The 26,204-nt window shown below is 32.4% G+C and overlaps 1 protein-coding gene across 3 annotated transcripts in view; it reads right to left on the minus strand.

The window, feature by feature from the left end:
• Nucleotides 1-26,204, minus strand: part of LOC145248356 (outer dense fiber protein 2-like) — an 80,377-nt gene that overhangs the window by 31,976 nt on the left and 22,197 nt on the right. For all 3 annotated transcript variants that reach the window (XM_080110277.1, XM_080110276.1, XM_080110275.1), the window contains exons 2-11: nucleotides 20,843-21,001; nucleotides 19,405-19,527; nucleotides 17,218-17,405; nucleotides 13,874-14,003; nucleotides 12,636-12,842; nucleotides 11,933-12,004; nucleotides 9,621-9,737; nucleotides 6,083-6,198; nucleotides 2,328-2,507; nucleotides 78-213 (exon numbers count right to left, since the gene is read on the minus strand). In XM_080110277.1, the coding sequence (XP_079966403.1) occupies nucleotides 78-213; nucleotides 2,328-2,507; nucleotides 6,083-6,198; nucleotides 9,621-9,737; nucleotides 11,933-12,004; nucleotides 12,636-12,842; nucleotides 13,874-14,003; nucleotides 17,218-17,405; nucleotides 19,405-19,527; nucleotides 20,843-21,001 (1,428 nt within the window). The remainder of the gene's footprint in view (nucleotides 1-77; nucleotides 214-2,327; nucleotides 2,508-6,082; nucleotides 6,199-9,620; nucleotides 9,738-11,932; nucleotides 12,005-12,635; nucleotides 12,843-13,873; nucleotides 14,004-17,217; nucleotides 17,406-19,404; nucleotides 19,528-20,842; nucleotides 21,002-26,204) is intronic.

Below are 26,204 nucleotides of genomic sequence, written 5' to 3' on the forward strand. Positions count from 1 at the left end.
TGAAAATGAATCTTAAAAATAAAAAAAATTTATTATTTGTTCTAATGCCAAATTAAAAAACAACCAAACTTAGAAACCTTCAACTGTTCATTTTCCAAGGACTTTTTGGTGAGTTCGGAATTCTTTTGCTGCAATTTGTTTGAGAGTTGATTGATCTGCGAGGAAAGATCAGATTCTTTTTGATGCAGTTGGTTTTGCAGGTCATCAAGTTCACTACAAAATCAAGACAAATAAATTGACAATGATTATAAGATGAGGGATAAAAAAAAAAAAAAATACTTGTAATAATTTCGTCTCCTTTGGATCCCACACCCTACAAAAAACACAAACAAAAAATGCAACCAAATTATCTAACTGTCCTTCTCTAATATTATTCTTAAAACTTTACTTTCATTTTTATTCCACCATTTCTTTTCTTCAACTTTGCCAATTTTTTTTTTTTGCATTCTTTGAACTACTGTTTTCATTTAAAGTGTTATTTTTCAAAACATTTCGGTCGATGTAACCTCTGACCTTCTTCATGTGTATTTTGACAAACTCAGAAATCTTTCTGTCAAACTTGGGAGTCTGCACGACTTTTTCGATCAAAACCCTTTATTTAATTCATAGGAGTAGTATGCCCTCTTTCCATCAGCCATGATTAGGTAGAAGTCCTAAGTAATTCGCAATTGTCTTTTGAGTGTCAGCCCCCCCGCCCAGAAATCTAATTTACAACTGAATTTTACCAGGTACTATATTCACTATACCATGGGTCCTTGTGAGTTTGACAAGATATACCTGAAAGATCAGAGGTTACATCGATCAGAACCACTTTATGCACTATGTCATGCGTTCTTGAAAAATGACACTCAAGATGAGAAGAGTAGTCTGAAGAGTCCAAATAATCAATCCTCATCTAAAAAATTCAGAAACGTAATATCATTTTTTCATTTAAGAAAATAAATTCTTTTTAAAATAGGATTCATAGATTTAAATGTTAGAATGCTGGTATCATTTTGTTATCAATTAATATTTTGTTAGAAAAGGTATTGTTTTAAGCTTTATTTAAAAAATCATTGGATGTATTCAACTTGTAAAAATTTGATCATAGATGAGGATTTTCTAAGCCAGTTAAATGACTTTCAAATTTTACCCCCCCCCCCTTGTCATATTGCAGGATTTCTGTTTGTAGCAACTTTTGTCATTATCTGTCATGGTGGTAAGCTTAATCAAGTGTCATAATTGACCGAATTACCAAATCGAAACATTCACCTGTTGATGCATATCTTTAGTCAATCTATTATATAAATCTCAAATTTCAGTTTGTGTGTTTGTATGTCCGCTAAAAACTTATGTTAGCTGCATCAAAAGAACAAGATAACTGCATCAGGATAAGAACAGTAATTCGAATAATCCAAATAATATGAGTTATCAATCCTCATTTCAAAAATTTAGAAATATCCGTAAAATGATCCAACAATGATAAAAAATAAATATGGCAAAAAAAACAATTTTTAAATAACTCAACAAATTATAAAGAGCTATTCAGTTGTTAAGTTTTTTAGCTTCATTTATCGACTTATCAAGTTTTACTGTACGTTATAATGTGGAAAAGTTGTGCAACCAATTCAGTATGACAAGCTAACTTATCTCCCTTGAATTAAATTTAAAGGCTCCACCATTTTTAAACAAAAAATTTCACAACGTAACTGCAGATGTTTTTTTGTTAAAAATATGTCTAGTATATTTATTGGATCATTTTTTGTACTTTTTGGAATTTATATTAATTTCAATATGATCACATTGACACAACAGTTCTCATTAGATCACCAAAGTTAAGCAACGTTGAGCCTGGTCAGTACTAAAATGGGTGACCATTTGGGAATTCCAGGTGTTGTATGTGCTCTCTGCTTATTTCAGCATTGTTTCCAATTGCACTGGATTTCTCCTTGCCACTGGACTCAGCAGTACTGATTCACGAGAGGTGTGGTTGGTATTGCCTCAACCTTTGCCTCACAATTACATATGCAGCTACAATTGCAAGGGGTATCCATTGTCTCTTAAGATTAAACGGAGGCGATGATACTAATTTCAACAGGGCATGCAAGTACATAATGTTTTCACCTGAAATGAGTTAATCTAAAAGATCACCAATCGACACAAACAAAATTTTTTTTTTAAATAAATTTATTATAAAATTATAGAAATTAATTTAATCTATTCAAATTCAGATCTATTCAATTTGATTTTTGAGAATAAAATTATTATTAAATTATAGAAATTAGTTTAAAGATCTATTCAATTTGATTTTTGAAAATAAAATTTTGAGGCAAAATAATTTCGCTTACATTTTTAAAGATGAACACTCTGACAAAGTTTCAGTTTTCTCCTTTGATGATTTCTCGGCTCGTACCTTATACTGTTCAACTTTGTTTGTCAGATCGGCCAACGATGACTCGCGGTCAAGTAACTGCTGATTCATTTGTTCTAATGTAAATTCACAGTGGCTCGCTTTCTGCTTCAGAACTCTGGAAAAAAAAAAAAAAAAGATTGCATTGTTTAGGTCAAACAAATCAAACTTACTGTACATTCTGAAAAAACCCCCCAAAAAACAAACCGTAATGACGAAAATAGTTTTCTTTCATGAAAAATCTATAAAAATAGATGGAATTGGTTTGGGGAAGTTACAAATTATGGGAAGGAGGAGAGAGTATAAAATTTAAAGAGAAGAGAGGAAGCAATCTTTTTTACTTTTAGTAAATAAAAAAAGGTTGCAATCTTTTTTATTTTTAGTAAAAAGGGCAGTTGAAAGAGAGCAAGAGACATAGCTGAAATCAGTCCAGCAGAATCATTTGATTCCTAGCTAAGCTGTCTCTAATTGTGACTTTAACAGCATTCTAAAATGTTTGTGACTGAAAAAAAATATTTAAAAAAACTCAATTTCTGAAACGAGGATTGATAAGTTGTATTACTGTTTTGTTCGCAAAGACTTGTGGCATAACAAATAAAGTACTTGGCATAATTCAGTTGCAAATGACTCATCTGGAGATTGAATGTTCAATTCTCAGTGCAGGCGATATTTGGTATACGAGTGTTGGAATGATTAACCGGAATCTGGAATCGGAAAAATTGGAACTTTTGGAGGTATCGGAATTGAAAAAATTTGCGCCTATTTTCCGATGTCCAAAACGATTCCTTTATCTTTTTTAATTAATTTTGCTTAAAACAAAATCTACTATATAACGATAAAATAATAAATATTTACTGATTTTAAACTACCAGTAAAACTAAAATCTATAGTTAACCCTCACCACAAGTATGTTTTTCTGTTTGAGAAAATATCTGCACATTTAACATGTTTTTACAGTAATCAGGACAAAATAATTTTATTGTTAAATATTTAGAGATTTGACCCGGAATCAGTAATTGTATTAGAATTAGGAAAAATATTGGAATCATTCCATCACTACAGCATACAATTGTTAATTACTTAAGACGGCCATGGCTAACAGAACAAGAACATGCTAACCCCTATCGATTAAATAAAAAGTTCCCTTTGTGATTCTGTGCAGATTCCAGAGTTTAACAAGATACACCCGAAAAAGGTTACATTGGTTGAAATGCTGAGAAAATAACATCCGAGATAAGAACAATTGTCTGAATTATGCAAAAATAATTTTTAAAAAATACAGAATACGAAGAAAGATTTATTTTTATAGAACTACATTGTGTGCATTTTGATTTACAAAAAAAAAAAAAAAAAAAGAACGTTTTATGGGAATCAGTCATCACTTATCAAGGCCAAAAAGCCACTTAAGGATTTTAAATGAAATTGTTAATTGTTAATGATGAAAAATACTATGAGAAGATTGGAAGCAACAAAATCATACCCCTTCACTGTTGAGATCCCCTAAATGCCAGAAGGTTTTTTACTCTAATAGTTACTTCCCTGGAACAGCTAGACTTTGGAATTCCCTTCCTGTTACCTGCTTCCCTGATCGTACTTATATGCAGAAGCTTAAATGTAACATAAACTAACATCTGGTTAATCTTTCCTAGACATGGTCCCAAATAGTAGCCCCTTATGTTCAAGTGATGATATACCTTGTTGGAGTGAACGTGAGTAAAAAAAATGTAAAGGAATTTGATTACTTCAGAAAACGCCTTGTCAAGTATTTGTTGACATTAGACTTGGAAACAACCATGTTGTAGTCAGTTGGGAAGCAAATAGTAGTTCTTGGAAAGAAACTGTTCATGGAAGTTCCGTTTTTCTGCTTCTCTGCAGACTATATAAAATTCTTCAAGTTATTAATCATCATTAGTAAAAAAAAAATAAAAAAAATAATTAACTTACGATTCAAGATTAACATTATCATACACAAATGAATTACACAAGTGAAGAATAAGGTTGGGGAAGCAAGTTGGTTGAAATAAAGTAGAAATATCTGCTTGTAAGCAAGAACAGTTGTGAGACTGCATATCTCCACCTGACAAGGTAAGCATGGGCCAATGTCTTATCTAGGCTTTCTCTATATTGTATGCCGAATTTCTAAAGTTAAGCTATGAAACATTGATCTCAAAAGCTATTTATCAGATCATGCTAGAATTTTGTATGGTGATTACTGTTATCAAAGAGCATCGGATCTATACAACAAATTTGGAAAAAATCAGAAGTTGAAATTCTGTCAAATCAAATGTTTCAAGGTCATATAAGATACAAGACTTTATTGATTACACTAACAGATGTAGCCGGCAATGTCTGGTATTAAACGTAACATTTAGTTGCTTAAAAAAAAAAATGAAAAGAAACCGAGACATGCACATGCTAGTCTTATGTTTTTTCTAAACAGTTCACTTCTTGAAAGTAAAAAACAAAACAAAACTCTAGCTGAGATCGAAACCGCAATGTAAAGACAGTGAGTCAAGTATGATAACCATGCAGCCAGCTTGCCACGATATTTTCAAACCTACTTATCCTTAACATAATGTGAACTAGTCATGCATGCACATTCATGAAACAGTTGACAAACAGATAAAAACCTGATGACCCAACATACAAATTTTTCAATTTTTACCGTTTAGTAGCCTTTTTTCCTGGATGAAAACTGATTAAAAAGTTTTCCACATGTCCGAATATCCTATATACCAAATTTCAAGTCTGTAGATCAAAAATTTTGTTGAGTATATAGGTTGAGAGTTATCTGCTCATGCACACACTCACTTTTATAGATATATAGAACATGAACTGAGCTGAGAGTTTCTACGATGAATAGTGCTAACATTATCGTCAAAAGCATAACTTTTATCTTTCTCGTGGCCATTGACCTCAATATCATCCCAAAATCAAATCAGTTTTAAGTGACACCATAATAGATATTTTGACCAATTTTGGTGGCGATTAATCAAATGATATGAATACAAGGCTGTACCCACACAGTAAAAAAACTAATAAATGCAATTCCTACAGTTATGTATGTAGAAAAACAGAGTTAATCAACTTGACATAACGATATGGAACAAGAAAGAGAAAGAAGCAACCTTAGTAGAAGTTAGTGTCCCTAATGATGCTGGGTTAGAGAGAAAAGGTAACAAAATACCAACGCAGACTTTACGTATGACATGAAAAGGAACTGCAATCTTAAGATCTTCAGCATTCCAGTAATTATAAGAGCAACCGGATCGATGAAAAAGAATTTTGAAGACTAGCTGGTAAATATACCTGGTGAACTAAGTGCAAGAGAGATACAAACAATCGCACTAGAAGGGACGATTAGGATTTTAAAAAGATCTTTCAGTTCGAATGTAACAGATAGCAAGTGAATGTCTGGCATCCAGTAGGATGCCCCACCCCCAGCTAGAACAAAATAAGAAAATTGAATAAAAACAAACTGTTTCAAAAATGTGACCATTTTGGCATAAATAATGATAATTCATTAAAAAAAAAGTCAGGTGAAAAAAAGAAACCTCAAGAATCAAAAAAGAAATGCTGATTTTTCACACATCAATAACCCGGCCACTTTTAGACGGACTATTATCCTTATAAAATAAATATAAAATGAAATCAAATGCAATTCTTCACGTTTCGTGATGCTTCCATTTTTACCTCGTGGCTTTTTTCAAAGATTCTTTGTCTTTTTCTGTTTTTTCTTTGACACTTTTAACCTTTTCTTGCAGGTGGTCGGCTTCGATTTTTTTCTGAGAAAGTTGCTTTTCAAGAGTCTGCAGAAGAGAAGAATTACTTTAGTCATCGAAACTGAGGATTCATGACTGACAGCAAATTCAAATGGAAAAGAGAGAAAAACAAGCGTTAGTGTAACGTTACGGAACTAAGACACAGTTTGTAATGTTACATGGGGAATTCTTTCAACCCTCAACTGATTGCCATCTCATCGACAAAATATGTTTCAATATTTCTTTCATTTTCATCATTTATCTCTCATTTTGGACAGGACTTAATTTGGGAAATTAAAAACTGATGTAATGTTAAACGAGAATATGTAGACAGGATTCATGATATATATATATATATATATATATAGAGAGAGAGAGAGAGAGAGAGAGAGACAGAGAAATAAAAAGGAACAAACCGTATTGTGTTCATCAACGTTTCGTCTTTATTTTGAGACTATTTCTGGATGAATGAGATTAAGAAACAAAAAATACCAGTACAAAATATTTTAAAATGTTTCACGTGCACAGTGTGATGCAGTTCTATTTCAGAAAAACGGAAAAAGACGTTGGAAATTCAAAAAGGAGGGGGGAGGGTTGGCGCTGTTAAAAAGAGGGAAATTTCAGTGACGTCATATAGTCATTAATGTAACTTTAAAAATATGGACGCAGTTAATATTCTTACTGGAAAAAAGATATATCTGTTTAAATTCAAATATAGGTTGTGTAACAGAAATGAAATGAGTGTTTTTTATGTAATTTATTGATTGAGATTATGTTTTAATTATTACAGGGGGTGTTTGAATGGTGTGAGAGGTTAACCTGTGTCTACAGTTAAATAATGTTCTTTTAATAAAAGTTTACTTAATGGTGCTAAGTTATAGAAATCTGCACGTTGTTTAATTGTGCTTGAAATTGCGATAAGCGCAGATTCAAGAAGTCTCCGGCACGGTTTATTTGAAATAAATTTAACTACTTTTGCCTGTTTAAAGTCAAAGGTGTGATTATGCTGCAATGAATGAGAGAATAATGCACTTAGAGAATTGCTATTTTTTATATCTCTTTTATGTTCACTGAGCCTTTTTTCCAATTTATGCTGAGTTTCACCAACGTAGTTATGATGGCAATTATGGCAAGGGATAGTGTATATACCGCCATTGGAAACTGGTTTGTTATGGAGATGTTTCATAGTTTTTAATATTTGTCTTATGGTTAGTGATGTGGTTTGTACGATATGGATTTCTAGTTTGTTTAGTGTGTTATAGATTATTGTATTATTGGTGTGTGTAGGTAAAAGAAGATGTCTGTTTATGAGAGAAAGGTCTGGTGGGTATGATTTTTTATTATTATTTATTCTGGAAAATATTTGTGTGGCTTTTCTCTTAGCATTCAATATGAAATATGTCGGATATTGCAAGGTTTTCAAAATGTTTGTGAGGTATTTGAATTCTTCGTCCAGATATTCAGGACTGCAAATTCTGAAAGCGCGTAAGAAGAAACCAATTATCATCCCTGTTCGCATGTGCCATATCCAACGTTTTGACTCCACTACTGGGCACTATCAGCACCTCCTACATAAAGAACTCCGGAGATTTAGTGAAGAAAATAAAAAACATTAATGTACAAAACAAAACTATACACAGCTTAGATATAACATCATTATATACTAATGTCCCCATTAAAAAATGCTTGAATTTACTCCTTAAACATTTAAAAAAATCTAACATTAGCTTACCTTTTCCTCCCGACACTCTTATAAAAATCATTAGACTTATAACTAACATGACTTACTTTCACTTCAATAACAATTTCTATAAACAAAATTTTGGTCTTCCTATGGGTAACCCTCTTAGTGGAGTATTAGCTTGCCTTTTCTTAGAATTCCTAGAATCTGGTCCTTTCAAATTCAGATTACCTCCAAACACAGAGTATTTCAGATACATTGACAACATTTTAATTTTTCTTCCTGAAAATACACGCTTTCAGAATTTGAAGTCCTGAATATCTGGATGAAGAATTCAAATACCTCACAAACATTTTGAAAACCTTGCAATATCCGACATATTTCATATTGAATGCTAAGAGAAAAGCCACACAAATATTTTCCAGAATAAATAATAATAAAAAATCATACACACCAGACCTTTCTCTCATAAACAGATATCTTCTTTTACCTACACACACCAATAATACAATAATCTATAACACACTAAACAAACTAGAAATCCATATCGTACAAACAACATCACTAACCATAAGACAAATATTAAAAACTATGAAACATCTCCATAACAAACCAGTTTCCAATTAAGGTATATACACTATTCCTTGCCATAATTGCCATCATAAATATGTTGGTGAAACTCAGCGTAAATTGGAAAAAAGGCTCAGTGAACATAAAAGAGATATAAAAACAGCAATTCTCTAAGTGAATTATTCTCTCATTCATTGCAACATAATCACACCTTTGACTTTAAACAAGCAAAAGTAGTTAAATTTATTTCAAATAAACCGCGCTGGAGATTTCTTGAATCTGCGCTTATCGGAATTTCAAGCACAATTAAACAACGTACAGGTTTCTATAACTTAGCACCATTAATAAGTAAACTTTTATTAAAAGAACATTATTTAACTTTAGACACAGGTTAACCTCTCACACCATTCAAACACCCCCTGTAATAATTAACACATAATCTCAATCAATAAATTACATAAAAAAACACTCTTTTCATTTCTGTTACACAACCTATATTTGAATTTCAACAGATATATCTTTTTTCCAGTAAGAATATTAACTGCGTCCATATTTTTAAAGTTACATTAACGACTATATGATGTCACTGAAATTTCCCTCTTTTTAACAGCGCCAACCTTCCCCCCTCCTTTTTGAATTTCCAACGTCTTTTTCTGTTTTTCTGAAATAGAACTGCATCACACTGTGCACGGGAAACATTTTAAAATATTTTGTACTGATATTTTTTGTTTCTTAATCTCATTCATCCAGAGGAAGTCTCGAAATAAAGACGAAACGTTGATGAACACATAATACGGTTTGTTCCTTTTTATTTCTCTATTTTGTCGGAATACTATTTCCATTATATATATATATATATATATATATATATATAAGGAAAATTAGTAAAAAGTGACTATGGAAGTTACATCAGCCAGTTCTTGCCAAAAATAAGAAAACTAAACAGGATCAGAATCAAAATATTTGGACAGCAATTGTCGATATTATTTAATAAAATATGTTAGCTTTAATAAATTGTGATATTAATAAAACTCAATCCATAATCAATGATCGGATATGGATTTTATTTATATTCCTATGGTGTTGGATTCTGCCAGACTCGTTACGACAAAACCTCAAGAGAGAAAAAAAATTTTTCCGAAGAAAAAGGATCACATTATTTTCTGATCAATAAAAAGATAAAAAATATCGAGAGAGAAAAAAAAAAATCTTTTCTCACCTGAACTTGTACGGCCATTCGGTTACAATCGGCTTCTTTGTTGCTCAGCTGCCTCTGCAAATGGGCACGCGTATTTTCCAACGATCCTTTCAGTCGACTTAAAGCTGTCAATTCATCCTAACAAGAATAAATATGCAGAGAGAAAAAAAAAGTTACATTTTCAGATGAAAAATATAAATCAAATTATAGCTTATTGTTTTTAATAGGAAAATATCAGTATTTGGGTTGAAAGATAAATTGAAAATATGTATGTCGTACTGTTGCCATATCTGTTCTTCACCCCTGCCCCAGACCCTGGGCTCCGTGGGCACGCAAAAAGGTCTGCCTTCGACAGTTTTGGAGGCTTCGATGCCAAGCAGCATTCTCGGTTTGAGTGGCATCTCCGTGGAACAAACTATCTGATGAGATCGTTAACCATCTGACACTCCAAGGCCACAAGCGGCCTTGGACAAATGCTGGTCAGACCTTCACGGTTTTTCCCTTGTATAATTTTCTCTTTGTACATAGCCCCCTAAATTCTCACTGATTTTTTCCCCTTGTAAATGGTAATCGCTTGTACGTTTATTCTTTGCCAATTATATATATGAATGAATGAATCTGGAGAGGAGCTGCTAACAGTGCCCTTTCTTGCCTTGACAGGGTACAAAATTGACTTTGAAATCTAGTAGGTAAAGCCCACTTCTCCACCCTATTTCATCTTCCTCACAGAAGAGATGTAGCAAGTCTATTTTTGCTTTATCATTATTTTCATGGCAGGTACTTAACTGAGCTTCGTTCTATTGCCCCTCCCTCCACATGTAGAATATTTGCAGCAGACACAATTTCCCTTACTCTCAATCTGTGCCTAAAACTAAACGTAAATTCTGTGATCAACATTTCTTTGCTAAGACTGCCCATTTATGAAACACAATACTGTGGGTCTGTAGTAGCTGACTATAACATGGCCATTTTCAAGTCTAATGTAAACAAGTTCTTGTTGAGTCGTCTTCTTAAATGAACAAACACTACCTAAATTCTACCATTACTGATCATCACTGTGTTGTCTCACCAGCCAACTGGCATTCATTAACCACTATCCTTGAGTGGCCTTTGGGCTTTGATAAGCGGTGACCCCATTTTAGTAAAGAAAAAAAAAAGGTCATATCTTTTACCAGACATCTTAATTACCTCTTCGTTTTGTTTAATACTAATCCGTTTCTACAAGAAAATATTTTCATTCATCTTTCAATATATTCATTTACTAATCCTCAACTTGGAATGTCATTCTAAATATTAAAAAAAAAATCTCTGAAAATTAAACATTTTTCAATCGGTTTTGGCTTGTACTTCTCAGCTCAGCTATGAAATGGACTGTGAACATGACGTGAATCATGAAGTGGTCTGCAGTACAGAATGCCATGTCGTAAACTTAAACTGGTATAAATTTTAACAGTAATATGCTTATGAAGTTCAATGTCGATATAGTTTGCATTAAATTATTTAGCGATGATTAGAAAGCTTTGACCCTTTATTGGCCGCATATGTGGAAAATGTTTCTGATTGGTTAGTTCAATCATGTGATATAGAAAGTATTGCAAGTTAAAAATTTTTCTGTAAATTTTGATGGGGAAATATTACCAGGAGGGGTTCAGACAAATCTGAGCACTTAGACCCTCCTCCCAACCCACGTTTAATCCAGCCAGAAGCAAATCTTTAAGGAAAATGGATATCCACATAATTATTAATGGAAAATTAATATAATTAAAATTAGAATTGTTTTTTTTAATTCAATTTATTTGGCAAAAAAAATAAAAAATTTGCTTTAATTTTTATGTAAGAAAATGGTGGTTGGAATTCACAGAAAAGAAGACACAGTAGTCAAACATTTGTCCAAATTTATTTTGAATTGTTACGTTGCTAGTGCATTTATTATCACACTTGGTAATCTATTCCAAGATCCAGGAATTCTGATTGAGAACACAGCCCTCCTTTAGTTCAATCAAAATCGACGGTGAAAAAATTTAATGTAGTGTCTACATAGTCCTCTTTCTGGTGCATGAGTGAATAAAGCTCCTGCGGTATAACATAATGACCATTGAGGATATTGTAGGCAAAATTAGAATTGTTTTGGTTTTACTTTCAATAAAAACCCGTTCCAGTGATCTATTCTGTGGAAAGAATTGCAGGCAAATATCTTTAACTCTGTCTAACAGAAAAGAAAACCATGACACAACATAAACTCATCCTCCCTATTGAAGGGAATTATGATAGGATCAAGTTATGTCTTGTTTGCAAGCAGAAAAAGCAATAAAAAGAAAAAAAAAGAAGCTCACTTTTTGTGATGCAAGTTTATTTTCAAGTTGCTGAATCTTTTCATCGTTACCGAGTTGTGAAAGCGATAATTTCTGAAAGGAAAAGAAACATACATAAAAAATTAAAAGAATTGATTACTTAGCAATATGTCAGATCAAATTTGGGTAAAAAAAAACCCAGAAAACATGGAAGACTGTCCAACATTTCAATACAGATTTTAAGATGGAAGAAAGCCAAAAACCATCAGTTTTTTTTTATTTCTTTTATTTTTTATTGCATTTTTACCCCAAACAAAATACAGTGCCCCTTTGATGTAGGGTCTACTATCTGGGACACAATTTGCAGGGAGTTGATCAGCAAGATGTTTGTTCACATTATACTTAAACTTCTGCATATCAGTACAGTTGAGAAAGCAGAATCCCGGAAGGGAGTTCCAAAGTCTATCAGTTCTGAGGAAGGAACTATTAGAATAGAAGGCTTTCTTACATTTAGGGATCTCTACTGTGTAGGGGTGGGATTTTGCTGCTTGTCGGATTTGTCGGGGATTCATTATTCACGATAGCATTACCAATATTATCAGTGCATAAATGAACTCAGCATAGATTATTGTAGAGCTCCTAATAGTATCCATTAGGCCAATTAGCTGCCCCTCCTCCGCTTCCAAATAGATGAGAGGGGTGAAGAAGTATAACGAAAACCTGGAAGAAGGAAACATGTTTTTACCTCTTTTTCTCTTTCCGCATTCTGCAGTTGTTTCATTATTATTTCTTTTTGATCCGCTAATCTTTGGATATCAGCCTCTTCTGTGTGACGATCCCGCAACATCCGACGGAGAGTCTGATTAGTTAGCTCAAATTCGGAGAGTTTGCTTAGAACAGCATCTTTTTGACGAGTGAATTTGTTTGTGTCTGTTGATGGAAGCTTCGTTTCCTGATAAAAAAATAAAATAAAATGGTAGACTGCTTATATTTTTATTAGTTCTACTTGTTTGCTTCAATCGCTCCCCCACTGCTCCAGGTTTTTAAAAATAAACATCGTTATTTATCATTTTTTAAATTTATTTTTGTGAAAGCTATCTTAATTTCATCTAAGGACTTTCTTAATTTCAGGTCAGATTAAGGTCAACTACATTGTGTCATAGATTTTAGCAGGAATGACTGTTAGAATCATTCCTTGCAGTTTGAGGCAATACCCAAGCCTCATTTCTTTGAGAATGAAAGGCAACATTCTTTTGTCCATTAATCTATGCATTGCTTAAGATAAACAATGTTGCAGATTTCATTGGATTTCCTGGTTTCCCAGATTGAGAGATACAGTATAATCACATTGACATACTTGCTCTTGTTAGATCACCAAAGTTAAACAGTAGTAGGTGATCATTTGGGAATACCAGATGCTATACGTAAGAAAATGTCGGCAATATATCCCTGCAATGTGTATTATTCGGATTATTCAAACCACTGTTCTAATCTTGAGAATTTTTCATGTTTCGGCTAATTTAATCTCTGACTTTCTTCAGGTGTATCTTGTCGAACTCGGAAATTTACACAGAATTTTGAATGGAATCCTTTATTTAATCTACAGAGGTAGAATACTCTCATGCCGTCAGACATGACTGGGGAGAAGTATTAAATAATTCGCAATTGTATTCAGAGTATTGCCCGCACTGAGGATTGAATTTCTAACCTCCAGAACAAGGTCACTTACAACTGAATTTTACCCATGGATAAAGTACTTGGTAAAATTCAGTTGTAAAAGTGACAGATGAGAATATTAATCTGAATAATTCAAATAATACGAATTATCAATCCTCATCTAAAAAATTCAGAAACATGGATAACAATATTTATAATCAATATTTAATTAATATTTATAATCAATGTTTCTAATCAATATTTATAATCTAATGTTTCTTTCATCTCCACCCCCATGACGACATGAAATGAACTAAGCTGACTTACCTCGAGTAATCTACGAATGGAAAAATGCAACTCTGAAACTTGTTTTGTTGCAGCTTTGCTGTCCATTTCCACTTCGACCAATTTACGCATCAATTTGTCTCGTTCTGAATTTAGAACTTCACATTCAATCCTGTGTCAGATGGAAAATGAAGTAAAAAAGTAAAAGAAACAAAAACAAACTTTTCAAGTTTTTTAATGAAGTAAAGTTTTTTAATGAAGTAAAGTTTTTTAATGAAGTAAAGTTTTTTAATAAAGTAAAGTTTTTTAATAAAGTAAAGTTTTTTAATAAAGTAAAGTTTTTTAATAAAGTAAAGTTTTTTAATAAAGTAAAGATTTTTTATGAAGTAAAGATTTTTTATGAAGTAAAGATTTTTTATGAAGCAAAGATTTTTAATGAAGTAAAGATTTTTTAATAAAGTAAAGTTTTTTAATGAAGTAAAGTTTTTTTAATGAAGTAAAGATTTTTAATGAAGTAAAGATTTTTAATGAAGTAAAGATTTTTAATAAAATAAAGATTTTTAATGAAGTAAAGATTTTTAATAAAATAAAGATTTTTAATGAAGTAAAGATTTTTTATGAAGTAAAGATTTTTAATGAAGTAAAGATTTTTAATGAAGTAAAGATTTTTAATGAAGTAAAGATTTTTTAATAAAGTAAAGTTTTTTAATGAAGTAAAGTTTTTTAATGAAGTAAAGATTTTTAATGAAGTAAAGATTTTTAATAAAATAAAGATTTTTAATGAAGTAAAGATTTTTATGAAGTAAAGATTTTTAATGAAGTAAAGATTTTTAATGAAGTAAAGTTTTTTAATGAAGTAAAGATTTTTAATGAAGTAAAGATTTTTAATAAAATAAAGATTTTTAATGAAGTAAAGATTTTTAATAAAATAAAGATTTTTAATGAAGTAAAGATTTTTTATGAAGTAAAGATTTTTAATGAAGTAAAGTTTTTTAATGAAGTAAAGATTTTTAATGAAGTAAAGATTTTTAATGAAGTAAAGATTTTTAATGAAGTAAAGATTTTTAATGAAGTAAAGATTTTTAATGAAGTAAAGTTTTTTAATAAAGTAAAGTTTTTTAATGAAGTAAAGTTTTTTAATGAAGTAAAGATTTTTAATGAAGTAAAGATTTTTAATAAAATAAAGATTTTTAATGAAGTAAAGATTTTTAATAAAATAAAGATTTTTAATGAAGTAAAGATTTTTTATGAAGTAAAGATTTTTAATGAAGTAAAGATTTTTTAATGAAGTAAAGATTTTTAATAAAGTAAAGATTTTTAATGAAGTAAAGATTTTTAATAAAGTTTTTTTAATAAAGTAAAGATTTTTAATGAAGTAAAGTTTTTTAATAAAGTAAAGTTTTTTTAATAAAGTAAAGTTTTTTAATAAAGTAAAGTTTTTTTAATGAAGTAAAGATTTTTAATGAAGTAAAGATTTTTAATGAAGTAAAGATTTTTAATGAAGTAAAGATTTTTAATAAAGTAATGAAGTAAAAATTTTTAATAAAGTTTTTTTAATAAAGTAAAGATTTTTAATGAAGTAAAGATTTTTAATGAAGTAAAAATTTTAATGATAAAGATTTTTAATAAAGTAAAGATTTTTAATGAAGTAAAAATTTTTAATAAAGTTTTTTTAATAAAGTAAAGATTTTTAATGAAGTAAAGATTTTTAATGAAGTAAAGATTTTAATGATAAAGATTTTTAATAAAGTAAAGATTTTTAATGAAGTAAAGATTTTTAATAAAGTTTTTTTAATAAAGTAAAGATTTTTAATGAAGTAAAGTTTTTTAATAAAGTAAAGATTTTTAATGAAGTAAAGTTTTTTAATAAAGTAAAGATTTTTAATGAAGTAAAGATTTTTAATAAAGTAAAGATTTTTAATGAAGTAAAGATTTTTAATAAAGTAAAGATTTTTAATAAAGTAAAGATTTTTAATAAAGTAAACATTTTTAATGAAGTAAACATTTTTAATGAAGTAAAGATTTTTAATAAAGTTTTTTTTAATAAAATAAAGATTTTTAATGAAGTAAAGTTTTTTAATAAAGTAAAGTTTTTTTAATAAACTAAAGATTTTTAATGAAGTAAAGATTTTTAATGAAGTAAAGATTTTTAATGAAGTAAAGATTTTTAATGAAGTAAAGATTTTTAATGAAGTAAAGATTTTTTAATAAAGTAAAGATTTTTTTAATAAAGTAAAGATTTTTTAATAAAGTAAAGTTTTTTAATAAAGTAAAGTTTTTTAATAAAGTAAAGTTTTTTTAATAAAGTAAAGATTTTTAATAAAGTAAAGATTTTTAATGAAGATTTTTTAATAAAGTAAAGATTTTTAATGAAGTAAAGATTTTTAATGAAGTAAAGATTTTTTAATAAAGTAAAGATTTTTAATGAAGTAAAATTTTCTAATGAAGTAAAATTTTTTAATGAAGTAAAATTCCCTTTTTAATCCTGAAGACCCATGAGATAAGATGGGAAGAGAGGTGGATGCTTATAATGTGCATCATCACTCGGGAATCCTCATCTTGCTTAGAACATTGATCACCTGCAAACCATTGTTCTATGCTGTGTTTTGAGTGTTGAATAAAGTTTTAATTTACTAAAAACGAGCAGGAAGACCCGGTGTTGCCTATGATTGAATCAGGACCTCTGTCCTACCTCCAACCAACAACACACCATTACATTTATTTTTTTACATTTGTTGCAAAACATTTGGAACATTTCCAGGAATCAATGCGGACCTAATATGCACTCACAGGCAGTCACAAAGCTATGAAAAAAAAAAACAAATGGAAAACTGTTTCTTCTTTCCTGAATCCAGTCATTTTGGGAAACATTTTTATTCTCTATATTTTCAAATATTTATTCATGGTGTTGGCTTGGTTTATTTTGTGGAGAAAAAAAGTTTTTTTTTTTTTTGAGAGGTGACTTTACAGAACATGATTGAAAAACACAATAATATTAATATTTGGTGCATTTTAGGTCAGGAAACCAGTATCTTCAGACAGCCTGATATGGTAGGACTAGGCCATGGATGCGTGTAACTAAAACGAAATCAGAGGGGTTGGAGTCTGCAACTAGCAGGACAGAGAAGTTTGACTCTTCAAATAAAACATTGGAATAGGAAGTCTGTAAGCAGCAAGATACTGGGGAGGTAGTTGATTGGTTCTCTAACCAACAAAACATTATACATGAGTGGAGTCTACGACTAGCAAGAATCCTCAGAAAATAGTGTTAGAACTAGAAGGATTTGTCTGCGAACAGCCAGACTGTCAGAATGGGAAGAAGTGCCTCGATTAGATTGTCTCCCTAAAAATAATTTTTCTGCAGATGAATTTTGAATTTCTTTTACCGTTTATCTTCAGCCTCTTCGTGCAATTGGTTAAGGTTCCTTCGTAAGTTCCGATTCTCCATGGTTGAGGCGTTAAGTTCTCCACGCATGTTGCTAATCTGTCTCTCTTGTTCATTCACCAGGCGTTTCGTCGTCTCCAACACGGCATCTTCTTTCTCAATCACGTTAGAGGATTTCTGCAATTCCGCCTCAAATAAAAGATTGGAAAATTCTTTTAAAAACAAACAGACAAATTTATTTGTCAGCATGGAAATAAGATTATATGAAAGGTAGGAGAGGACTACAATGAATAAACTTTAAAAATTTGACTTCAAAAGTGGGACATTCTTCTTTTATCTAGAATTCAGGAATTAGAGAATTGGAAATCTGAAACAGAATTTGTTTGAGATTTTTTGTCTAATTTTCAATAATAAATAATGCTTGCACAGTGGCTATGGATTTTTATCCTTGGCCTCCAAAATCAACAGAGATTAAAGCATTCGTGTAATGAATCTGTCCCTATTGATTGCGGAGTAAAGTAATGCTAATTCTGTGCAGTTCTAGGAGGTCCACCGCCCCAGGCTTTATCTTTTCTCTTTGAGAAGGGGTTAGTTTATTGCTAATCACTTGAGAAATCCTTACTGAAGAATGCAAATGGGGCTATCCAAGCACGTTTTGCAGGTCTGAGTGCCTCCCCTTGGGAGGCTCTGCCAGCTTTTTTTTTAATTACATTTTCACCCCAAACAAGGCACATTGCCAATTTGATGTAGGGGCTACTATCAGGGACATAAGCTATGTGGGGAGTTGGGCAACAAGATGTCGGTTCAAGATTTCTGCATGCCAGTACAGTTGGGGAAGCAGGAATCCAGAAGGGAATTCCAAAGTCTAGCAGTTCTGGGGAAGAAACTACTGAAGTAGAAGGCTCTCTTACATGCAGTTTGTCGGAGCATTCACCATTAAAATACTTGTAGAAAAGGCAGAGGGATGCTACATTTCGTTGATGGGACAGAAGCTGAAGCTTAGATGACAGTTCAGGACCTATCAAGTTGGTGACTCTCTTTTGAATCTTGTCTAGGAGTGAGAGACTAGTAGCAGATGCACCAGCCCAAATATGACAACAATACTCCATACATGGACGAATGGTGGCCTTATATACAAGATACTTTCGGGGGTTAGTAGCTTTCTAGCATGGCAGAGAGAACGTACCTTCTTCGCAGCGGTCCTGACAATGCTCTCAATGTAATTGTTCCAACTTCTGTTTCCTGTGAATGTTAGGCCGAGGAGTTTAAAAGATGTACTTCCAGATAAAAAGTCTTTGGCCATTGCTATTGGTGGTAGAGAAGATTTCTTGTAGTTATTGAAGGAAACAAGTTTAGTCTTGGCAGAATTGAATGTGACCATCCATTTTTGTCCCCATTCCACTACAGATTGGAGGTCGTCCTCTAGTGTTTCTGCCATTTCCTTAGATATGTGTTCATTTGTTTTCTTGTCCTGTCTGTTATAGAGCGTGGTGTCATCAGCATATATACCCATCTCACAGACAATTTTGTCAAAGAGGTCATTTATGAATATTAGGAATAATAGGGGTTCAAGGATAGACCCCTGAAGCACTGTCGCATTTATATCATATTGTTTAGATGTACGACCATCGAGGACAACCTGGATTTTTCTCTTATCTAAGGATTTAATTATGTTAAGTATTCTTCCAGTGATACTGTATCATCTGATTTTCCTGAGAAGACCTCCATGCCATACCCTGTCAAAAGCCTTAGATATATCTAGAACTCAATCCCACTTTTCGACTCTGGTGTCTTAGTTCTTGCAATGGGAGAGAGCTAAGTACCTTCAATAATAAATAAATCATTTGATTTTGTTTTTAAATTTGCTTTTTAACTTCTGAAAATTTAATGTTTGCAATGTTGTTGTTAAAAATATAACATGTTTTAATAAATAAACAATGTTGGGGTGGAATTTTTCTAATGCATGGAGCCCCAAATCAGTCCCAAATTTGCAATATTTTGCAGTAAAAAAAAAATTACACATTTTATTTGTAAGATCATTTTTAAGCTTTTTAATTTAAAAAAGAAAATTGATACAATTTAAATGAAAAGAGAAATATGGATTTTACAAAGAAATGTTGTGGCCAACCGACCCAATGTGAACAGTTTCAAGATCCAAAGATAAAAAAAAAAACAAAAACCAAAGTACCTCATTTTTTAGGGTTTCGACTTCAAAGATTAAATCATCAATTCGTTTCTTATAATTACGGATCTGTGTTTGTACTTTGGCGTAGTCTTCAGATTCTTCTAGCGATCGATTTTTGCATTCATCCTGAATGAAGCACAGAAATAAATCAGATTAATAGTAATCAAATGGAAAATGGCAAAGAAAATTTGGAATCACTTGTCTTTGAATTTGGATGGTTTGGGAATTAAAGATTTTATTTGTAAGAATTTGTCAGATGTGTGAGATATTTTATTGGAAAAAAATTAACTAAGATTTTAAGAAATTCTTAGGAAAGTCAAAAATATATTTGAAAATTTGGAAATAAAATAAAAACTATTTTATCAAGAAATAGTTTAACAAGATAAATTGAAAGACATTGTAGAATTAAGAAAAAATGAATTAAGTTTAAAAAAAAAAAAAGAAAGCGGTTTATTTAAAAAAAATGGAAAGAAAAGGTAGAAGAGAGAAAGAAAATGGAAAGAGAGTGAGAGAGATTAGGAGCAGAAATTGAAAGAGAGGAAGAAGAAAAGGAGAAAGAAGTGTGGAAAAAAAGGGAGAGAAGTGAGAATCTCATTGACCCTTATCCTTGAGTTGCTTTCAGGCCTTGATTAATGGTGACTTCCAAGTAAAAAAAAAAAAAAACAGAAAAATAGAGAAAAGAAAAGAAAAACAAAAAAAGGAGAGGAAAAACAGAGAACGGGAAAGAAAAAAGGAAAGAGAAAGAGGGGATGAGTGAGGAAAAATGAAAGGATAAAGTGGGGAGAGAGAGAGAAAAAGAGAGGCAGAAAAAAAATGAGAGGAAGAAAGTGAATGAAGACAAAAAGGAAAAAACTACTTACATTAAAAATTGTACAAACTAATTAAAAAAAGAACTACTGTGTTAATTAAGATCATAGTTTATGAGAAGACATCTTTCTGTTCTTTCCAATTAGCCAGGCCATTCCAAAACCACAACATAACCCCAACTTCTTAGTATGTGAAATATGTTCTTAGTACATGACAGGTTCAAGCGGAAGATAAGAATTTGTATGCAGAAGTAATCTCTTTATTAATAGCTGGAAATTATCATGAAATGGATTTTGACATTATCTCCAATTATCTTAAAATCATGATTTAGCCCATCTTCATCACCAAAAGCAATAACAAATATGAGCTATTTATAATATCGGAAAAATTAAACTAAAAATAAACATGACTACACATCTTTTCCAGAAAATAACGCAGGGTCAGATAATCTGGAGAGAACATGTTGAGTTATCTGCTCTTGTTCAATTTTCGGGGACCAAATGCATAGTCATGTTTATTTTCAGTTTAATTTTCAGTATAAATAATTTCTGACTAATAATCCAGAAATGCCTCACATTAAACTTGACTTTGTAGCATGCGTGACCTGGAGGATTTTAGCGTGACTGGTTTTTACCTGTGATATCTTGGTTCCTTTTGAAGTTTTACCAGGTGGTGGGATCCATGGACCATGAGTGGGGCTTTTACTCCTGTTCCATAACTGAGATGAAGTCTTGGATCTTGGATGTTTGTTTCGGAAACTGTTTTCAACAACATAGTGCATGCCACTGTTGTCCTGGTTAAAAATAAAAATTAAAATGGGCAGACCCTTAAATTTGTACATTTTTTTTTGCTTTTGGTAAGAAAAATTTCAGACAAAAAATAAACCTACAACAGAATCAGATTTTTTTTTGGAGGTGCAGAGAGGGGCGGGGGCATTTTATGATGAATACCTGAATATCTCTTTTTTTTTTTTTTAAATTTTTTTTTACATGGGGATCACCACTTATCAAGGCCCATAAGCCACTCAGGGATAAGGGTTATTTTGTGTACAATAATCAATGGGATAATATCGTAGTAATAGTTGGTATTGGAGATTTGATAAAGCATCTTACTTAAGGGGGCGATTAATCAGGAATTTGTTTATGCTGGACTTGAAAATGTCCAAGTTGTAGTCAGGTGGGAAACAGGCAATTTCTCCTAAGTTGCCTTGCAAGTTTTATAGAAAGAAAGTTGGGAGCAACTTCATTTTTTGTGGTACTTGTAAGCACTGACTGTAGTAGAAATAATAGAATTACAGATAGGTTTAGAGGTTAGGGTTTGGCTTAGAGGTTATGGTTTGGGTTAGAGGTTAGGGTTTGGGTTAGAGGTTAGGGTTTGGGTTAGAGGTTAGGGTTTGGTTTAGAGGTTAGGGTTTGGTTTAGAGGTTAGGGTTTGGTTTAGAGGTTAGGGTTTGGTTTAGAGGTTAGAGTTTGGGTTAGAGGTTAGGGTTTGGGTTAGAGGTTAGAGTTTGGGTTAGAGGTTAGGGTTTGGGTTAGAGGTGCTAACTAGTTTGTGTGCAACAAAAGTGTGGATAAATAAAGATGGATGAGAAGCAAAATATGAGATAATGTGAGAGAAAGAGCAAAAGAGAGAGAAAGAGCAAAAAAGAGAGAGAGAGTGACACAAGAATGCGTATTGGCATTGTGTAGGTTGATGACAAGTCTGAGCTTGATAAGTGAATTCTTTTGAGGACAGGCGAGAAGAAGAATAATCAGTATTCTCCCAATACATTACACACCAAAATCAAGTTTAATGTGGAGGTCAGCAGATGAGGGAGCAAGGGGAGAGAGAAAGGGGAGACAAGGTCTATGATTTCGTTGCTTGCATTACATGTAACACTTTTATCTTCTTTTATTAAATAATGATATACTTCCAGTTGTGACATTTCTCCAAGAAATCTGTGATTTGCTTTATTGCATCTTAGTCGAGCCTTAAAAAACAAATTGAAACTCGGAATTCCATTGGAGCAGCAGGAATTGAATGCAAAGTTTTATTTGAAAACTTTTGAATTCTAAGTTTAATCTGTCATTGTCGGCCAGTGCCCGGTCATTATTTGTATCCCCTATGACGGAATCATACGACACAAGGATTAGGGAAAGTGGAATTTGAAGAGCCAGTGCCCTAGAAGAATATCACTCTGGCCTGCAAAAAAAGAAAAAAAAAAATGTCTGGGCAGCCTCGTTGGCATTCCCTAGTAAGGGTTCCTCAGGTGATTAGCAATAAACTATTTTCTTCTTGCAGGAACATATCAAATTCTAAATTCTGGATAGGTCCTGAGTGTAACAATGATTCCCAAGTTCAAATAAAAAGTTAACATTTTTAAGAAGATGCACTTTAAAGTCAAAGGTTAGTGAAAAGGTTGTGAATATAATGACGACCAAGATGAGACTTGTATTTGAAAATAATGCAAATAATACAGCAGTCGAAAAAAGCACTTGACCGTATACTTTTTTTTTATTCCCCAGTCAAGAACAAATGTGACCTATATTTACGTAGACCTCTAAACACGTTTGTTAAAGCAAAACTTAGTTTACATAAACTAAGACAAACCCAAGAAGTAACCCATCAACTGCAGCCGTGACCAATAAATGAAACGGTTTCAAACTGAAATCAAATTCCAACTTGACAAAAAGTTATGAGGAAACATATACCTTTAATTTAAATGTCCACTAGATTTCAAAATCCATTTTGTACTCTGTTAAGGCTAGTAGCACTTCCTATATATGGTAGTACGAGTAGCACTCCTTATATATGGTAGTATTACTCCATCTTATTGTGTTGACACATTTGTTCTGTTAGATCACCAAAGTTAAGCAATGTTGAGCCTGGTCAGTACTAAAATGGGTAACTACTTGGGAATTCTAGGTGTTGTATGTGCTCTCCGCTTATCTCAGCATTGTTTTCAGTCGTCCTGGACTTCTCATGGTCACTGGACTAAAGCAGTGCGAATTCAGGTGTGGTTGGAGATTACACAACCTTTGCTTCATAATTACACATGCAGCTGCCCTTACAGAGGGTATCCATTGTTTTTTAAGACTGAACGGAGGCTTCCACTTCCACTCGTTTTAGGACATATCTGAAAGGTAAAGGATTGCATCAAGCATTAGATAGTTTCTGGAGCGATAGAATGATGAAAAGATTTTTCCAGAAATCTTAACAGATCTTATGTAAGTCTTCCACTTCAGATCTGGAGTGAATGTCAGTCGAAACAGCTTATCAAAACGGGGATTCTTCAAGGAGAAAACCATGCATTTAAACTATGGTAAAACTAACAATTTCTTGGGTAAATTCAACACACTTCCAACTTCACAACTCGGCGCTTTGTAGTCAAAACTCCACAACTCGGCGCTTTGTTTTTTTGTTTTTTTTTTTACACAGTGATCACCACTTATCAAGGCCCGGAAGCCACTCAGGGATAAGGGTTATTGCAAGTACATTACGTTAGTGTGGAGATTTGATGGAGTGTTTACTTAAGGGGGCGGTTCATTAGGAATTTGTTAACATTAGACTTGAAGACATCCAAGTTGTAGTCCGGAGGGAAGCAGGCAGACGGAACAGAGTTCCACAGGCGTGCAGTTCTAAGAAAGAAGCTTTGTTCATGGAATCCGCGTTTTGATTTAGGCACAGATATAGAGTGGGGGAAATTTTTCACAGCTAGACGTTGTCAAAACTCCACAAATCGGCGTTTTGTAGTCAAAACTCCACAAATCGACACTTTGTTGTCAAACTCCACGACCCCACAATTTATCACTTGGTTGTCAAACCTCCCAACTCCACAAGTCAACACTCGGTTGTCAAAACTTCCAACTCCACAAGGATCTAAGCATTAGTGGTGAAAGGAGAAAAGATTGATTTTAGAGAAATTAAAAGTAATAAACCACGTACTTTAGGTCAGAAGTAAGGGAATCAGCAAGAGCTTGATGACCAATGCTTCTTGAAGTGCTGCCATAGACAGTTGTATCGTCTGCATAGATATGAACAAATGATTTTATAATATGATTTGGAAGATCATTGATGAAGACCAGGAAAATTGTCAAGTGCACAAAAGATCCTTAAGGCATGCCAAACAGAAGAGATGTTGCGAGTTTGTCTCTGATGTATCGTTATTTTCATGGAAAGTGTTCAACTGAGCTTCAATCTATGGTCCCCCCTCGCCAAACTTTCACAAGAAACACTCGTCTAGCTGTAAACACTATCAATAATTTCCCCCACTCTTTATCTGTGCCTAAACCTAAACATAGATTCCATGAACAAAGCTTCTTTCTTAGAACTGCACGCCTGTGGAATTGTCTTCCGTTTTCCTGCTTTCCGGCTGACTACAATATGGTTGTGTTCAAGTCTAAGGTAAATAAGTTCTTGATGAGCCGTTCCATATAAGTTATTAAATTTACCAAATTTTCATTACTAATGATTACTATATTGACCAACTTCTACTGTGCACTCTTTAACCCTTATCCTTGAGTGGCCTCTGGGCCTTGATAATGTGGTGATGCCTTTGTAAAAAAAAAAAAAAAAAAGCATTGATGGTATATTCAGACTTCTACGATAACACCAATTGAATGAATGGCACTAACCTTATGCAGGTTTAACTGGCTTCCTTCAAAGGAGGAAATTCCATGGGAGTATGAAATTCACAAGTGGTCCCCAGTAGCATGTATATCCCCATTAGGGGAGATGATGACGTTAGGTTTTTGCAATTCTTGCAGGAAGGTGTCAACATCCTCCTACATACAGCACCTGGTATTCTTCAATTTGTCCCCCATCTGGTATTGACCCAGCTCAACGTTGCTTAATTTCGGTGATCTAACGAGAACTGGTGTGTCAACGCAATTATGCCGTACATAACAATAATTAGTTATAGTTTATAACAATTTGGTTCGGTTAACAATTTAATGGTCACATGACACAGTAATAATTAAATCTAGCTTTCAAAAGTCTATTAAAAAACAAAACAAAAAAATGAATAATTAAAAAAGAAAAGCAAAACAAAAATGAAAGTAAAAAAAAACCCAAAAAACTCACGGCCAACACTGGGCAGTTACAGTTAGTAACGAACATCATATTATGTTTCATAATTTTTGAGATGGGGATTAATCATTTGGATTCTTTGGACTACTGATCTCATCTTGAGAGTTACTCGCACAACGTTTTGACCAATGTGAGCTCTGACTGTCAAACTCGGGAATCTGCACAAAATTTCAAATGAAACCCTTTATTTAATCCATGAGGGTAGTATGTTCTTGTTCTTTCAGCCATGATGGGTAGGAGTCTTAAGTATTTATTTACTTCCTCTTCAGAAGGTTAGACACAAGGTCATTTATGAATTAGATAAAAGTGTTTTTGTGGAACAAGCTGAATTTGAACCTGACACACCCATGTTTTAAATCTGTATCATTAACCATTCAGCCATCATCTCCTGCTCAGTAGAAGTTTTAAGTAATTGTCAATTGTATTATTAGTATCGCCTGCACTGAGGATTGAACCTTTAACATTCAGAAAAAGTGTAACTTAGAACTGAATTTTTATTTAATATTTTATCTGTTACACCACAGGTCTTGGCGGAAAGATTCCTGAATTCAACAAGATACACCCGATGACAGAGGCTAAACGTTGTGTAAATAACACTCAGGAACAGCAGTTCGAAGGATTCGAATAATCCAATACAAGAGTAAAAATTTGAAATTTGTGAATAGAAAATAATTTTAGACTTAAATTAAAATTTAAAGTCAAGTAATCTGGTTCATTTGTGCTTCAAAAATCATGCAACATGAATTTTTCCATGCGAGATCCAGTCCCCCCCCCCCGTTCCCCACACCCGCTGTCTTTTCATTGGAAAAGTAGTTAATGGGTGAAATAAATCAGAGATTTTGAATAACAAAAGAGAACGTGTTTATCATGAATTACTTTCAAACATGTCTGATCACATCGAATTGAAAAACGGAAACAAATGAAATCAT

The sequence above is a fragment of the Euprymna scolopes genome, chromosome 26, assembly GCF_053919585.1.
Source record: "Euprymna scolopes isolate OS-2025 chromosome 26, ASM5391958v1, whole genome shotgun sequence".
NCBI lineage: Eukaryota > Metazoa > Mollusca > Cephalopoda > Sepiida > Sepiolidae > Euprymna > Euprymna scolopes.